At 35.8% G+C, this 19,073-nt stretch overlaps 1 protein-coding gene across 7 annotated transcripts in view; it reads right to left on the minus strand.

Moving 5' to 3' along the window:
• Positions 1-19,073, minus strand: part of LOC109059819 (RNA binding protein fox-1 homolog 3-like) — a 258,292-nt gene that overhangs the window by 27,224 nt on the left and 211,995 nt on the right. For 6 of the 7 annotated variants that reach the window (XM_042734550.1, XM_042734559.1, XM_042734537.1 and 3 more), the window contains 3 exons: positions 13,158-13,394; positions 8,986-9,123; positions 1,744-1,797 (listed from right to left, as the gene is read on the minus strand). In XM_042734550.1, coding sequence (XP_042590484.1) covers positions 1,744-1,797; positions 8,986-9,123; positions 13,158-13,394 — 429 coding nt within the window. The remainder of the gene's footprint in view (positions 1-1,743; positions 1,798-8,985; positions 9,124-13,157; positions 13,395-19,073) is intronic. The other variant, XM_042734573.1, reaches the window with a different exon arrangement.

Genomic DNA, 19,073 nt, shown 5'->3' on the forward strand with positions numbered 1-19,073 from the left:
AGAGATAAAGGAATAAACTGAGGGCCGCATGAGTCCCGTGGACATCTCACACGCCTGCTTCTGCTGTTTTATCACGCAATAATGAGCTTACACAGAGGGCCAAAACACGGCCCATTTTTCAAAAGGGACAAACATATTGAATGCAAATTGCTGCTTCTTAGAAAATAGATTGTTTATTAATGGGCCGGTGGGTTCATTATACAGCAACACTGGAGGTGGGGGCAGCAAGGCATCATGGGTAATGGGCTTTGTGGGGCACACAGCAGTGAATGGTTGTCATCTATATCTTATCTAGCTGTGGGGGACGGAGGGACGCGATTACACACCGAACACTGACTGCTGACTGACCTGCTCCGTATGTCGTGACTGCAGCTTCACATCACTTTTCAAAAGTCTTTGTGATAATTATTTCTGTTAGAGACTCCAGATATAAAACTGTACTGTAGTGTTTATGAAAAATGCATGCTAGCTTTATAGTAACACAGGGTTAAAGCTTCAGCCAGTCACAATAAAACCACTGACATACATTAAGAGTCACTAAATAACGAAACTGTGCAATCAGGTCAGTTTTATTACATATAAATATCGGTATATATTTTTTTTTATATTTTATGTCATTTCATTGATTGAAATCTATTGCAAATCATTTGATTGATATATATATATATATATATATATATATATATATATATATATATATATATATATATATATATATATATATATATATATATATATATATATATATATATATATATTTTTTTTTTTTTTCAACAATTAAATTTATATTTCAACAATTAAACAGACTTTAAATATGAATATGATTATTTATGCACTATTTTAGCTTTATTAATATTTTGAACTCAGATTAATTTTATATTTTCAGTTTTCATTTCAAGTTTAGCTCAATTTTAGTAATTTTGTCATCTGTTCTTATTTTGTTTATTTTTTATTCATTTATTTTTAAATATTACTATTTAGGTTTAATTTATTATAACCTAGGTTCAGTTTATTATTATTATTATTATTATTATTATTATTATTTTGTAATTTCCGATTAGTAATTTTAGTTTTAAGTTTTTCATCAAATACTTATATTTGTATTTGTATTTATATTTTATTTCTATTTCACCTCTACTTAAATTAACAAAAACATTTTTATTTATTCATTTATTGATTTATTATTTGTACTAATTTTAGTGCTTTAAAGTCTTTCACCTAATATTTATATTTTGTTTTATTTTTTATTTCTATTTATTAAGTTTTATTTCAATTAACAAAAACTTTTTTTTTTTACATATATATATATATATATATATTGGTTTTAGCTAAACATTTAGGACATTTTAATGTTTAACGTTCCAGCAAGTAGTGCTCCAAAATATCTCCAAAATATCAGAACATAGGTTTTGGAGGGAAAATATTTAATTTTGACATTGCTAATATTATTTTTACACACACAGTACTGAAGTGAACATCAGCGGCTTTAGAGTTTATACTTTATTCTGTCTTTCGTCTGAACAAACAGTGGATCAGCATCAAGTCCTCAGCTGACCTCTATCCACAACCAGCGCTCTGATTATGTGCACTGCTGTGTCTGTTTTGTTCTTTGACTTTATAGTCTTTAATCTGAGTCGAGGAAGATCAAACCGGCGTCTCTAAGCCAATAAAGAGTTCAGAAGAGAACGAGAAAGATTGCGGCTACACAAACAGAGAGGAGAAGAAAGCAAGCGTCATTCATACCTTTGATCCTCTTTCATTAAAGATAATCTCCACGTCTAAGATCTTCCCAAATTGCTGCAGAAAAGGAGAGCAAGAGAAAGAGAGAGCGAGGGAGAGAAAAGCAAGATGAAAACGGGAATAAGAGAGAGATAAATCGATTAGGAGCCTCTGTGTCCATGAGAAAGTGGGGCTCGAAACCTGGGATGAAATAATAACATCATGCATCCGGCAAACTGGAAATTACATAACACACAGGACATGTTAGATGCTTCCCACTGCAGGCTTCATAAAACAACTTTTCCAGAGTTTAGATTGTGAAAAACTTTTGCAGTTCTCTTGCTATAATCTCTTTCCACAGTATTATTAAGTGTCTGCAGACTCCAAGGTCTCTGGCGTGAGGTTTATAATGTGTGTGAGGATTATAATGTGATGTATATGGAGTCTCTGGTGTGAGGTCTTTCATGTAAAGTCTGTGATGGGAGGTTTCTAAGATGAATTTTTTTTTTTTTTTTTTTTGGGGTTTATCACGTGAGGATCTTTCCATTAAAAGTCTGTGGTGTGATGTGTCTAATATGATGTTTCTAAAGTAAGGTCTCTGGCATGAGGTTTTTCAGATAAAGTCTGTGGTGTGAGGTGTCTAATATGTTGTTTTTGCAGTGCAGTCTCTGGCGTGAGGTCTCTCAGGTGAGGTTTTTCAGTTTTTCAGTAGAAGTCTGTGGTGTGAGGTGTCTATTGTAATGTTTTTGCAGTGAGGTCTCTGGCGTGAGGTCTCTTAGGTGAGGTTTTTCAGTTTTTTTGTAGAAGTCAGTGGTGTGTCTAATGTGTTGTTTTTGCAGTGAGGTCTCTGACGTGAGGTCTCTCAGGTGAGGTTTATCAGTTTTTCAGTAGAAGTCTGTGGTGTGAGGTGTCTATTGTAATGTTTTTGCAGTGAGGTCTCTGACGTGAGGTCTCTCAGGTGAGGTTTTTTCAGTTTTCCTGTAGAAGTCTGTGGTGTGAGGTGTCTATTGTAATGTTTTTGCAGTGAGGTCTCTGGCGTGAGGTCTCTCAAGTGAGGTTCCTGTAGAAGTCTGTGGTGTGAGGTGTCTATTGTAATGTTTTTGCAGTGAGGTCTCTGACGTGAGGTCTCTCAGGTGAGGTTTTTTCAGTTTTCCTGTAGAAGTCTGTGGTGTGAGGTGTCTATTGTGATGTTTTTGCAGTGAGGTCTCTGGCGTGAGGTTTCTAATATGAAGCATATGGAGTCTCTGGCATGAGGTTTTTAATCTGATGTTTTTGAAGTGAGTTTTCTAGCATGAGGTCCCTCAGATGAGGTTTCTCAGGTGAAGTCTGTAGTGTGAGGTGTCTAATGTGATGTTTCTGTAGTCTCTGGCGTAAGCTCTCATCACAGGCCTGAGATTGACCCTGAGAGAGGAACAAAAACAGGCAATTTAATAGCGTCCACATTTTATTTTTATTACAATAAAGATAAACAGTACTGTGTGTGTGTGTCTACAGTCTGTTTTTTCCCGTCTTACACTGATGACAAGCTCTTTTTCCTCTCTCTCTCTTGTTGTTGTGTGCCATCGCTCCCAAGGGGGGAAACGTTCACCAATCTTCGATTTAGCTACCGTGCTGTTTGGATCGTTAGAAAGCGGAGGGATGAGGGACGAGCGCAAACCTCTCTAATGAGCGCAGAGTGAGGGCAGCTTTTAATTGATGTCTGCGATGGTCTTATTATTTCATTAAAAGTAATTACCCTGTCAAGCATGCTGCATCGCCATCATTTGGCCACTGCGGTAGACAATAAAACCTCTGCGAGTGCCGTGCCGGATGGAGAGAGGTGACACTGGAAGTGCTAATGGGATCAAGAGCGGGCGCTGTTGTCTACAGACACAGGCTACAAAAAGGATGAATAGACTGGGTTAGGGGGTCAGCACTAATCAGATTACATGATAATGTTAATTAGCTGTTTGTGTGAGAGAGGAGACGTCAGGAAAGAGTCACTAGACATGAGAAGCAAAGATTCAGGAAGCCTTCACCTTCATTAACAGCACTGCAATTAGGAAAGAAAAATCAAACATGAGCTCTCTTTAAAATCTCAGTTGTTTCTCCTAGATTTCAGTGAAATCAAATGGAGACTTCTGCTAATGTGTCTTGCTTCTCAGATGTTTCTCCTGACAAACAGACCCCAGTAATCTCACATTTCTCCTTTAGAGTCTCAAAAGAGATCTCAACAATGTCTCAAACTCTGCTCAGATTTGCCAAGATACCAAAATCTGCAATCAAACGCCAGAGATCTCAACATGAACTCAAATATTTCTCATCAAATGATCTGAGCTGCTCTCCACATTCATTTCATGGCTCTTGTTTTATTTCTCCAGTGAATTTGAGGAGAATCATCTGAGACAAAGTTGATACTAAAACAAAACATTCAAAACAAAAACATAATTTCAGGAACACTTAAAAGGACTCTGCGCTCGTGGTCTTTTTGTTTGTGGTACAGCTGCAATGGCTTAATATTACTGCTCATCCAATCAGCATCTGTGGGAAACTGTAGGCTGAAATCTATCAGTTTATTCAAATGCATGCACATTCTGTGGAGGGCTCAATCAGAGACACACACAAACACATTAACTCCCCAGTGTGAGCTCCGTGCTGTATGGTGGGGTTTTCCCTGGCTAGCGTGCTGCAGATGCTAATTGTTCTAACCAGGCCTAATGGACCAGTGATAGAGATGAATTAGTTTGGTGGGAAAGTTGCGTATGGTTGGGGAAGTGGTTGTCTCTACTGAGCATGCTCAGTGACCCCCTGCAGTGGCAGTTTTCTCATGCATACGTGCAGTAAAACCTTAGCACAGTGCTGCAGGGAATGAAGCACTTAGTAGTTTAGCAGAGGATTGTGCTGCAGTTGAATACAACTGAAGCCACTTTAGGTAAAACCGCCAGTCAAATGCATAAATGTCTGCCAAATTATGATATGACTGACAGTTTGTCAGTATCATAGTTTGCTATGGAAGAGCACTATACTGAGAGCTCACGTAAAAGTGTGATTTGAACAGAAATGCAGTGTATTCTGGGAAACGATGTGTTCTTCCATCCTGGTTCACAAAAGTTAATTTTATTAAATATTATGAATAAATATACTAAATAAGACAAACTGGTTTGTGTATGAAACATCAAACTATTTTTAAACATTATTAAACAAAATATTAAAACTTACATTAAAATTAAATATTACAAATATTAAAACTTTAAAGCCTTTGTCAAGTTTATCTTGATAAAATTAGCTTTTCTTGTTAAAAATTATAGTATTTGAACCTTAAATTATTTGAAAACCCAAGTTTATATTCAAGAGTTTAAATTGGAAACTAAACGGCAATCATCAATTCAATCCTAAATGACCAGAGTAAACTATTTTTAAACTTTAAATCTGTCAAGTTTCTCTTGAAAAAAAAATAAAATAAATAAATAAATAAATAAATAAATAGCTTTTTTAGATAAAAATGACTATTATCAGTGTTTCTTTGAATTTCAATTAATTCAAAAATTTGAATAGCAATTCCCCGTCCTGTTTGCAACCTTGATTCATATTCAGAAATTGAATTAAAAATATACAGTTAAAAAATGACAGTTATAGAAATTTCTTTGCATTCCAATTGGAAAATTCAATTAGCGATTCTAAAACCTGTTTGCAACCTCAATACATATGCAGATATTAAACTGCAATTTGCAAGACATTGTCAATTTAATTCTGAATGGCCAGAGTAAAACCAATCTCCGTCAGAAGCTGGATTAGCTGGATTCTCCAGGAGGGAATTACTCTATGCACAACGTACCCTGCCAAAAAAAAAAAAAAAGCTGATGTTGTATTCTGCAAACCAAAGCAGTATTGAAAGCAGTTTCAGAGCGCTGCATCTTTTTGAAGTGCACTGATTGGTGGGGTCTTCTTTAATGCGAGTGGTTTCTCAATGCCAATGAAGACTTGTTCGTTGCTCACAGGAGTCTGATTTAAGCAGATTTTTAGTCTCTTAAAAGGGTAGAGCCACAGGTGCAGTGCTAACATAGTGTCTGCACAGCGGGAAAGCCGGAGATGAAGGTAAGGCCCCCTGTGAGAGAAATTCCCAGCAGCCCTTGAGACCCACAGGCAGAGGGTAAGAAGAAACAGCCTTAAAGCCAACACAAAGCCAGAGGTTTTACTTCCAGGAACGCTGTCTCCTACCTCACATTTCCATATGGACATCCTCAGGAAGAAACCACTCGGCTCCGGATAATGAGCCCGTACTTCTGCACTCATTAGCGACTCCCAGACTCCAGCGCTTTAGCCTGCGACACTAACCTGACGCCCCACTCATTTAGCCTCGACTCTCCGTTAGCCAAGCAGCTAATTAGCTGCATTGCTTTCTCTTGGCAAACCTTCGGCCCTGCTCACCACAGGCTAAATCTCCATTAGCCACGAGGCTAATCAACGCCGCCAAGCTTTGTTAGCGCAGGGATCGAGTCATTAGCGTGGCTTACTTGAGTCCGTGCAGGCAGATGGAGCTTATACCGAGCGATTAGGTCTCAAGGTGTTGGGCTTACAGTATGACCATATTGCCTTTGTTTACCTTTTGTGCTGTCTTATACAAATGCGGCTAACTTTCAACATGCTAACACCATGCAAAGCCCAGAAGCGCTTCAAGCTATTACAGCTGTGTGTGATCCATTAATACAATACAAAACAAGATTTTTTTGTAGTAGTTTTTATTAGTTTTTTGTTATTAAACCAATGATTATTGGAGTACATTTTCAAGAAAATACTATTTCAATTTGTCTACTTCAAGCAATTTCTGAGCGGATATTGCTTACTTGTGAAGGAAAAAAAAAAAGACTGGGAATTTGCTGAAAATGTACTCACCCTCAGGCCATCCAAGATGGAGAAGAGTTTGTTTCTTCATCAGATTTGGAGAAATGTAGCATTACATCACTTGCTCACCAGTGGATGCTCTGCAGTGAATGGGTGCCGTCAGAATGAGAGTCCAAACAGCTGACACACAGTTTTTCACTTCTCAAGACATTAACTGATGGACTGGAGTGGTGTGGATTATTGTGATGTTTTTATCAACTGTTTGGACTCTCATTCCGACGGCACCCATTTACTGCAGAGCATCCACTGATGTGCAAGTGATGTAATGCTACATTTCTGCAAATCTCTAATTGTATCTTGATTTAAGAATGTTTAGATATTTATAATAGAAAACAAGACAAAACTACTGACTAAGAAACGATGCCAGCTTAGTAAGTAATAATTAGACAAAAGTCTCTAGTTGTCCATATCGTCTTTGGCATCCATATCGGGTTTGCATCCTATATCTCTGTGCCACCTATGCACAATAACTGTGAGCTAATTACTGTGCAGATTTGGCATACACAAACCTGGCAGCCTCAGAGAACAATAACCCTGCTATCACAGAGCATGATGGGAAGTGAGCGAGGGGCCACAGACCATGTTGTATGTAATTTATACAGCTACGCGGCAGTCTGTGCTGTAATTAACATCATCTTTTCGACAGAGCCACCAGCCGACACCAGCCCAAACAAATGAGCGCTGTTTAAAGCAGCTTTTCTGGCCAGCCTGCTGCTGACAGGTCATTAAGATGATTGAGATGATTTTTAACAAATAAGAAGGAAGCAGCGCAAGCAGAGCATGTGTCTGTGCATTTAGTGAGCCCCTAGTCATCTTATTTACCCTAAAGGTAAGTTCGCCACATCATCTGTAGAGAACAGTTCATGTAATTCAGATATTCGGAAAATGGGAACATTTCTCTCACATTTCTCTCCTACACTACAAAAAAATGTTTTTACTCAGTATTTTTGTCTTGTTTTCCATTACAAATATATACTCATTCTTAAATAAACATGCATATACTTGAGAAGCAAAACAACTTACGACACTAAGTATTGTTTTCTGAAAAATAAATAAATAAAAAAATCTTCACAATTAAGTGAGTTTATGCTTAAAAGAAAAATCTCCCTGCCAATGAGGAAAGAAAAATGAACTTAATTCAAAGGGAAAACAAGATTATTTTTCTTACCCCATCGGCAGATTTTTTCTTATTCTCCATTTTCAAACTTATGTTGAATTTTTTTTTTTTTTTTTTTTTTTTCAGAAAACAAGACCTAATACCTTAAGTAATGAGAGCAATTAATTAGTATAAAATTACTTTTTTTAGAATTAGAATTGCTTGATAAGTAATTTTGCTTCTCAAGTAAATGTAAGTTAATTGAAGAATGCTTAGATAATAAGTGTTATTTTTTATAATTAAGTTATTCTCTTAAGATTTACATTTTGCATGTTTCCTTAATCAAACACACCTGATTCAGGTCACCTTCTCATTAGTAGAACTCACAGACTTGTAATGGGTGTGTCAGACAAAGGAGACATGCAAAATGTGCAGTGTTGGTGGTCCTCCAGGAATGTGGTTGAGAACCACTGGCTTAGATACTTGCAGTGGAAAAAAAAGACAAAAATATTAAGCAGGAAAACCCTTTTTATAATGCAATGAAGTATCTAAATATTTAATATCTGACAACTGTTTTACAACAGAAATGACTGACAAAAAATAGGATGAATCCTTTACGTGATCCATGTAATCCATGACCGAATGTGACGAGACAAGAAAAATTCTGCCTTTTTGTATGTTCAACTAATGTACACATTCACTCTTATTTGTATTTTAAAACTTTACTTTGCAAATAGTTTTTAAATTGGATTACAAATTTGACTTGTTCATGGGAACAGATTTGGAGAAATGTAGCATTACATCACTTGCTCAGCAATGGATGCTTTGCAGTGAATGGGTGCCGTCAGAATGAGAGTCCAAACAGCTGATAAAAACATCACAATAATCCACAAGTAATCCACACCACTCCTGTCCATCAGTTACTGTCTTGTGAAGAGAAAAGCTGCGTGTTTATTAGAAACAATTCCATCATTAAGGCATTTGATGGATTTGGATTATTGTGTTGTTTTTATCAGCTGTTTGGACTCTCATTCTGATGGCACCCATTCACTGCAGAGGATCCACTTGTGAGCAAGTGATGTAATACTACATTTCTCCAACTCTAATGAAGAAACAAACTCAGCTACATCTCGGATGCTCAGAGGGTGAGTAAATGTTCAGCAAATGTAAATTTTTGTGTGAACTTTTCCTTTAAAAAGCATGAATCTCCAGGCGATGAAACCAAGAATGAAGCTGCTGGCTGAAAAGGAAAATAAATGTGAAATAGTGCATGAAGTTCTCAAACTCACCCCAAACATTTGCCGTAAATCCGGGTCGCGGAAGCGGAAGGGGATGTTGGAGACGTGCAACCGTTTGGGCTGCTGTTTTTCCGTGGACTCTAAATGCAGCAGCTGCTGAGAAACTTCTGTTTGCGTCACATCTTCCGTCTGTCCGAGCAAAACAAAGACAAAAGAGCCATCCGTTCATTAGTGCCTCCAGGTCAGACTCGCAATGAAAGAAAAGAGAATAAGAAAAAAAAGAACAGATGAAGGATAGTAAGTTAGCCTACTTATCCGCGGCTATCATTTTTCACTCCAGCGGCACGCGGCTAAACAGACGCTGAGCTATGGTGGCCTACCTGAGGTCACGCATCTACTATACGATTATCAATCTCCACCTGTTACTGTCTGAGGAGCCCAAACACACCAGATATACTGACAAATATCCAGCAAACACACACACTCGTGCTCTCGGAGGCCATTGGCTTGTTGTTTCCATCATTATGTTGATGATCCGCCACAAATGAAACTTCAGACGCGTGTGACAGATGTTTTCTCTCTGCGCTAGCTCAGTCGAGCAGAACGACACACACACACTCGCTTACAGCAGCATGTCATCAGAATGTCATCACTGAGGTAAAAAATGTTCGGATTCATTCAAACACACACTTAAACACACATGCATGAACACACAATGGCAACATCAACAACAAATCTCCCCAGAGCATCATGGGCTTCATCAAAACATTAACACAGCACCAACATTATTGCATTAGCTCATGACGGAGACACACACACTCGCAAATACATGCATTCAGATCTACAAGTAATTTTGTGAATCTCATGAAAACATGAAAGTATCCTGTATGATATATTGCTACAAATACTGCAAGTGCATTTGCTTTATGAGAGAATCAGACCCAGATTTAAGTCATTATTCACTGAAAAACTCCTTTGCTGCAGGTCTGAAATGTCTCTTGCAGCATTATTATAGTTAACAAAGCATAGAAAAAAAAATTGTTACTTGAAATAAAATAAAATTAACTGAAATAAAAAAATAATTTAAATAACTTTTTAAAATATTTAATTAATTTAATTGTTTAGTTAAATCGATGTAATTAACTTGAACTAAAATAAAAAGTAATAAAAAAATACTGATATAAAAAAATCTAATAAATAAACTAGAAAAATAATAAAAATGTCAAAAACCACAGAACAAAATTACTTAAATGAAATTAAAATTAAAACATAAAATGAAAACCAATTAAAACTATCAGTAAAAAAATATATATAATCTAAATAATAATAAAATAACAATGGTCACCAAAAAAAAAAAAAGGATAAATCACATAAAAGCACGTGAAGAAATGAAACCTTATTTTAATAATATTGCATTGCACTGACAAAAAAAAAAGACAATAAACAAATTTTTACCCCCCAAATCTCATTACTGTAATGCATATGTTTGTTTATAGTTCTCAGTGATGTTTCTCATTTTATTCTCATTGCTGTAATAGTCATTTTGAATGTTAATGTTCAAAAAAAGTAGTTATATATGATTTTTTTTCTTTTTAAATCAGCAACTTAATGGCATATAAAAAAATACTATGCTGTAATTTAAATAACATTATTTATAGTTTTTATTCTTCTACATTACAGAAATGAGAAACGGTGGAATGTGTTTGAAAGTCATGATAGTAATGTTCCAAAAATATACATATCTTACTTTGTCTTTTGATTTGAGGGTTAAATATGACCTGAACACGTTCCTAACAAGTTTCATGACATTCACCATGTGGATTTTATTTATTTTTTTCTTATACATGTGAAACACAGGCTGGTGCTGGTGTGGAGTCATGCGGCGCGTGATTTATGATCACACGTATGTGCATGCAGACACATGCAGTACATAATTCATTACACACACACTCAACGTGCTGCTCCGCTGTAGGGAGGAGTGTGATACATCGTTCTCATTTATCTCCCAGCATTAATCACCCCAGCATCATCATCATCACCAGCGTAACGACCGTCGGCTTTATTGTTGCCATTATGATAATCACTGTTCCGGCAGTAACGAGGCTCGTTTGTGCTCTTTTATGGCTCTCGCCTGCGCTCTGACACGCTCTGTTCTCACTGACAGCTGTCTGATTCAATCGCTCTGCCAGTGTGTTTCTGGGGCCGCAGGTGAAGACGGGGCCACCGACCCCGCTCCTCCGCTCCCGCCCTCACTGCACTCTGGGTAATGGGAGGAGACTCGTCCCGCGGGCCGTCCGTGAGCACAGAGGAGACGTGTCTTTCAGCTTTTAATAAAAAAAATAGCAAATTTAATCTTAAATATTTTTATTTTAATAAGCAATACAATCAGTTATAAATTATAAAATATAAATAAAAAAGAATGTGTATTTATACAATTTCATTTTCTTAAATCTAAAATATGTATTTGTAATAATTTGTTTTTCTTGTTGTAAGCATAAACCTCATTAAATATAATTAGATTAATGCCTAACACAAGAAATACTAAACCAGTTCGCTAACAGGGTATTGAATTTCAATAACTTAATGAATTATAGAAATGATCAAATATAAAATATAAATCCAAAAATATATCTAAAAAAAATATTCAATTGCAATTTTTTTTAAATGTATACTAATTAATTAATTAATTCATTCATTCATTTATAATAATGTGTTTTTCTTGTTGTAAGTATAAACCTCACTAAATCGTGGTACATTAAACCAAAACACTCCTAATAATTCCTGTCCTGTGAAAATAAATAGGTAATAAATAAATAAATAAATGTATATTCATTTATTTAAATATTTGTATTAATTTAAATGTATTTAATAAATTATCAAAATTAATTTTCAGTAATTTTGATTATTTAATAAATTACATAAATTAGATATAAAAAATAATATACAATAGTATACAATTTTATTTATTTATTTATTGGTTTGTTTGTTTGTTTGTTTTCTTGTTTTAAGTATAAATCTCACTAAATATTGTTACATCTATGCTTAACACAAGAAAACAAAATATAAATCTGACAACAGGGCAAGTATATATATATATATATATATATATATATATATATATATATATAATATATATATCTATATATATATATATATATATATATATATATAATTATTAAAATATTCATCAAAAAAAAAAAAAATAATCAATATTAGCCACAGAAAGCCACAGAAAGACTGTAAGAGAGTGAGAAATCCACCCGGCCCAACGAGATTAACTAGTGAGTGTGTCCACCTTTCTGCTACGCTAAATTATTCATGCTACACCATGTACACGCATAAAGAAAACAGGCCAGGAGGAGAAGAGAAAGCAGAAATCCAAAAGAGCATTACAGCAGTGAACAACAAGATGATTTTCTGAGCACAGCCGCTGAGAAAACTACACTGAGAAAACTTAGCTTCTTATTTAAGATGCCATAAGCTACACAAGGCCTCAAAAACATTGCATTCGTGTTAACGCTCCCCAATGCACTGAACACACAGTGTTGGTATTTAGACGAGTCTTCAGCACAGTAACATCAATTAACGTCCCGACTGCATGAAGCAGGAATGATGCAAACAGACACGGCACTTATTCGGTGTCACTCTGTCTGCAGGCGAGAGCTAGTAATACATGATGATGTCATTCTCACAGCAGCGAGGGTGACACGTCGTTACAGTGGCGTCAAACACTCGCTCTCGCCTCATTATTTTGGACAGAGGAGCATGTACTCCCAAAACACAGCAGCTCCTCACACACCTGCTCATGCACCGCTTCCTCCACAGCTTAATAATCACTGCATCATCTGAATATTTTTACACTGACTCATGCGAGATGAACCCTGTCCACTTATAGATGCTCCGGGACACACAGGTTCATCAGACGAAGCTCAAGTGGCGTTTCTAGTGGAATCTGCTGCTAGTTTCTCTTAATGAAACCCTTAACCTATACCCTTATTCTCAATGCATGCTTGTGTTCTTATTGCTTGAATGATTCATCAGTGAATGTTATTCCAAAGGGTGTTGGGGTCAAAAAAATGACCCACCTTTTAAAAAATGTCTGTATCTCGATTTAAAAAAAGACAAAAATAATGAGGAAGAACCCTTTTTGTAGTCCAAAGAGTAGCTTGATTCTAGCTGAACTGCTTTGTATGAGGTGTATCTTGAGAGTGTGTTTGACGCACCGGTGCTGTGTTGCTGCTGATGGCTGGCGTGTTGCTGTCGGCGTTGACCAGATCGCTGTGAGTCTGTGCCGGTGTGTAGAGCGTCAGGCCGTGATCCGGGACGCGGTTCTGTCCTGCGTAGTCTTGCGTGGGTAGCGCGGTGAACTCGGCGGGGATGCCGTTCTGCGGGGGATGAGCGAACTGCGGGGTGTAAGTCTGGGCCATCGCGTCCACCGGATTGCTGGCCTCCTGATTACCCTGCAAATGAAAGCATACATTAACCCCCTGCGGCCTTCACATATAGAGCCATGCGCAGTGCTGGGTGTCTGATTACAAGTAATGTAGCAAATGCAGTCAGATTCCAAATATGTTGTACTTGTAATTAGATTATATTACATTTTACATCAATAATCCCAATTAAATAAACAAGTAAGGTCAAAAGTAATCTAAAAGTAATCCAAAAGTAGTCAGATTACATTACCTCAAATGAGTAATCTAGATTACATTACTGACTGCAATTTTCATCATGTAACTACAAATTGTAATTAATCTGCCCAGCACTGGCTGTATGTTCAATCCCAACCTCGTCTGAGGCGAGCGATGAGGCGTTTTTATCTGCGCCTCTGATGGGCCGATGGGGGAATACGGCCGCCCCGCACATCAAATAGGCCAGGAAAACAGCGATCACGTCTCACGGAGGATTACAGACATGCTTGATCATTACTAATGAACAGACTCTGTGTTGCAGAAGCCGCTTGGAGGACCAGAGGCCACTGGGATTTTCCAATCAGCCTCCTTATGATGTTTTGACTGAGAGCTTTGATTTTCCTGACAGGTTACTAATGTTAACAGCGCTCAGACGCATCTTCACATAAACACTTTCAGATTGAACAGATTATATATACACAACATTTTTTTTTTTTTTTTTTTTTTTTTTTTAGAACTCATGTTCAAATGTATCAAATCTAATCATCAGGCTTTTGAGGAAGTTTTCCAGAAGCTTTACTTTCACTGTTCCTCAGTGGAGGAATGATCTACACAAGCCTCCAAAACATCTCAAATCTCATCTTTTGAGGAAAGTTTATTGTCTCTCAGTCACCATTGTATTGCACTGCATTAATTGTTTTATAACAATGACATTTTATATATTTCACTGATATTTCATATATATATATATATATATATATAATATATATATATATATATATATATATATATATATATATATATAATTTTTTTTGTTGTTAGTTTGGGCCTCTGAACAAAATTGAGCTGCTATTTTCTCCTCATTTTTCCTCACAATGTGAGCTATAAAAGCCTGATGTATCACGATACTGAACAAAAACACAAAAGCATTTTTTTTTTTCTAATGTTTTGTCAGTGTGTTCAGTAAACCTTTCCATTTCAAAAACTTTTTTTGGATTTTCCAAATAATTTCTCTATGATTTCATTTTCTAATGAAACATGACAGCTGATGAAACACAAGGTTCGGGCTTAAGCAAGCCGATACAGATCAATTTAAAAAAAAAAAGCTTGATCAGCTCCGATCCATGAGATCGGCTCAGGACATCCCTGGATTTAATATGTCAGGCTTTACGGAGTAAAAAAAAAACAACTTCCTGGTCTCATGGCATAAATACCTGGGTGCACTTTCTAGCGAGACACGAAAAACTTACCAATAAGTACATATCGCTGCAGTTTTCTAAAATAAATGAACACTAGAGGCAGTAAAACTCTGACACCTTTTATTCCTTTTCACATAAATTTGCAGAGTTTCAATTAATAAAGCGTAATTTTCACACAACATTTGTATTCTTTTAATTTTGAACCGCCGCAATACGTACCATAAGCAACATAATAAAAACACAGCAATGTGTACCTATTTCAGCGTGATAAAAACGTGCCAGGGTTCACATATTGAACCCGTGTTTTAGCGCCACTCAGTGGACATTTCTCTTTGAAACTACGACGAAACGTGCAGTAAGGTACGTAAAAACGGTGTTGCACAAAAAGTGCACAGAGGTACGTATTTTTTATGAGACCAGGTTGAAAAAAAAAAACGCTAACTACATTACATTAGGGTGACCATATGTCCTCTTTTCCCCAGACATGTCTCTTTTTGGACCTAAAAAATGCATCTGGTCGGGATTTCTAAATCGGCCAAAAAGTCCGGGATTCGGTTTTTGCTTTCAACAGTCGCCATTCATTGCGTGCATTTTTTTGCAAACTTTATGTATCTAAAGTTCAATAACATAGTTGCATGGTTGTGAATGCATTTGCCAAGTATTTAGGCCACGCCACACCCAGGGTTGCCAACATTTCTGTTTAAAACAGAATTGTCTGTATGAAAGCCATACGGAATGCTGTTTGTCCTGATTTAAGGCATATGCTGTCTACATGCAATCTACCAGTTTTACAAATGAGGATGTCCTCAAAAGGGAGGTTTTAGAGATTTTGTCAGGTTTAGCTTACTTCTGGGTAAGAATTTGTCCCCAAAATACAGTATGGTTAAGTAGGTACACACACACACACACATATATATATATATATATATATATATATATATATATATATATATATATATATATATATATATATATATAAATACACACACACACACACACACACACAATATATATAATTTTAAGATAGGGATCACTGCAGTTCAAGGCACAATTTCACCAGAAAGAAGACTTATAAGTAAAAAAAAAAGAGCACAAATAAGAATCTGTATTAAACATATAGAGTGGATGGAATCACAGGAGGAAGATAAACGAACTCGATTTTCCCCGTCATCTCCTCTGGTCGTGCTTATTTCATGTTTGTCTCAGCTGTTGTTTCTGGAGAGCTTTGCTGGGGTCTTAATGAGGCCGGAGCCGTCAGCCGCTGTAAATGAGAGCGAATTAAAGCTACACGGAGAGATCCTGAACAAACCGCAGGTCCCAATTAGAGCTCAGAGCGTCTGTGGCTGATACAGGAGGAGTGAGATCAGTGCTCCCTCAGTTTAATTTCACTTCAAATCAATCAGTGTTGTTTTTTTTGTTTGTTTATATTTTAGGGTGTTATTTTTTTTTTTTTTTTTATTTAGTTTTTTGTTGTATATTATTATATTTTATGTTTTTTGTTTTTGTAATTTTTATAGTTTTTAATCATTTTTATTTCAGTTTTGTTTATTTTATTACATCAACACAAACTAAATGAAAAAAAAAATGCTTCCTTTGCAATGAGCTGAATTTAAGTTTTTAAAATATTATTTTATTTATTTATTTTCATTTATTTTAATGTTTATTGCATTCAAGTAATGCAAATGTTTTTTTGTTTTTTTTGAAAACCCTGAAACCCTGAAATAAATTTGAGTTTAAGCAGTGTAAATATGAAAAATAAGTAGTGAGAACACAAATACTAACAAAAAGTCTCAATTTATGCTATTAAAATACTATGAAAGTAAAAATTACACACACACACACACACAGACACACACACACTAATTCATATTAACAAATTTTATTTTTTTAATATTAACAGATACTAAAAAATTGCAATAAAATCCAAAAACATACATAATATAAAAAAAATAATTTACTTTTTTTTATTTTTTTATATCATGTAGTAATTGATATTTAGTTGGTTATGTACTCTGCGGTATGTAGTATGCTAGTATTTATGGAAGATAGTATTTCTGCCATGGGATGAAAAACTTTTATAGACTTTTATATCACAATTCAGTTTATATCTCGAATAAAAACCAAATCTGAGAAAATGATCAGAATTATGAGATGTAAACTAAAAATTGTGAGGAAAAAAAAGTCAGAATAGCAAAAATAAAAGTCAGAATTGTGAGATATAAACTCGGAATTGTGAGAAAAAAAGGTGAGAATTGTGAGACAAAATGTCACAATTATCTTTTTTACTTTGCATTGTGTGGCGGAAACAAGCTTCCAGTCCCAAACGTGCATAAACTAAAATGACCTTTCTAGCCCACTTAAAAACTCTCAAAACACTTTCATGATGCAACGCAAAACACGGTAAAAGCAGTGCTGAGTTTCAAAGTGTAGAAGACTTTTATTAATAAGATTTTCTATAATCAATGTGAATTTAGCCATATATGTCTATAGTTATTATTCCATTATAATCCTATGGTTGTAGTATATGAAGAAAGATGCCTGCGTGACCAGAATGTCCAGACCCAGATGAGAAACATCTGGGGAGACCAACAAAAGGGTCTTTCTCCTTACCAGACCGAATAGGGGGCCCCTTCTCTCTAGGGATCGAATTGTAAGCCTAAGGAAAATTATGGAATATTGGGAACGCCCTGTATATGGTATATAAGGAGATACCACATAACATTCTGGAGATCTTCTCACAGAGAACATCTCGGCTTCGTTTCTCTCTGAAATAAAGTCTATCTTCTGGAAACAAAACCCCAAGACTGAGTGTGCTCCCTCAGATCCATGGCAGCAGACACGACACTACATTTGTTTATCTCTGAGGTAATGTATAGGATCTGCAGAGTGGACGACCGCTTTTGAACTGGCTGATGAGCAACACACACACAGTGGTGGCCACCATAAAATAAGGTAAGCATTTTTGCTTATATAATTAGTGTGTGTTGTTGAACAGTCAGTTCTGAGTGGTAAGGTCACTTAAAATCTGCTCTTCCAAATTTAGAATTAAATAAGTAAATGAAAATGGGGGGTTTTGTTTCCAGAAGAAAAACTGCATGCACATATTTAATATAATGTTAGAAAGGCCTTGATAGGTGACCTAAATTAAGACTAAATGGTGTAGCCATAAATGCATTGCATGTAAGGGTCTGTGTTTATTGAAGACTGGTCTAAGAAGGACAGCAATAAATCGGAAACAGATGTGAAATCGCGCGGAAAGAGTCCTTTGGATACCGCTCTGTAGAGGTCGTTAGGGAGATACAGAGGGCTGCACGGAAAGGCATAAATTCCTGCAGGGTACTGCTTTTTTTACTGTGTTGAGGAAGTGCATCAGTGAAAGAGCGAGTAGAACTGACAGGTCACTCTAGGGAAGAGTGTTATGTGTTGTTGTGTGTGTGAAACTGTGTCCGGACGAATGTCTGTGTGAGTGATGAGAATGTTTGAACAAATAAATTCCGTATTGAGTGGGTAAAAGCTGTGGACCGTTCCTGGACCGTCACTTAGGTGTGGCCGTGCAGGATTGGATGCAACTACCACACTCGAGAGGGATGATTGAATGATGATCCCTATTAAATTAAGGGACAAAAGTATGAGAGAATGAGCCCTATAGGATGAAGGGACAAAGGATGAAATGGTTTAGAAGGAGTGAATGTGTTTAGGAAAATAGAATCAATAAAATTTGAATCAAGATTTTTATAGGCTTTTGTATTTGGGATGTCTGTGTGAAAGAGAAGGAGAAATTTTGTGAGACCAGAGCAGTAGAAGTGAGAGCAAGGCATTAAGTTAAAGAATTATATTAAAAAATATAAAACAATAAAGAGAAGTAAAGATAAATAAAGAATTATCTTTAGAAATGTAATACATACTGAGTGATAGTAAAATAGAGTTGAGATTATCAATTTATACAAAGAGTGTAAATGCATCAGACAGAATTAATAACTAAATACAAAGAGGCATGAATAAAGACTAAGGAATAAAGAAAAAAAAATGGAAAAACTGGTTAAAAATAGATAAGATAAGTTGATAGATGAATAAATATATAAATATGAAAATAGATAATTAAACAAAGAAATATATATACAGAATTAAAAAGTATATATTGGATTGTAATATTATAAGAAAAGATATGACAGCCACTCAGGTTTGTTAGATATGGCAGGAAATAATAGAATATCCACTGTGTAAAGTAAATATCCACTGTGTAAAGAGCTAATAAACAAGATCTCAAACAAATGGCAGAAGAGAACAAAAATATGACAAAATGGCAAAAGGA

This window comes from Cyprinus carpio, chromosome A3 (assembly GCF_018340385.1).
Source record: "Cyprinus carpio isolate SPL01 chromosome A3, ASM1834038v1, whole genome shotgun sequence".
In the NCBI taxonomy this organism is placed as follows: domain Eukaryota; kingdom Metazoa; phylum Chordata; class Actinopteri; order Cypriniformes; family Cyprinidae; genus Cyprinus; species Cyprinus carpio.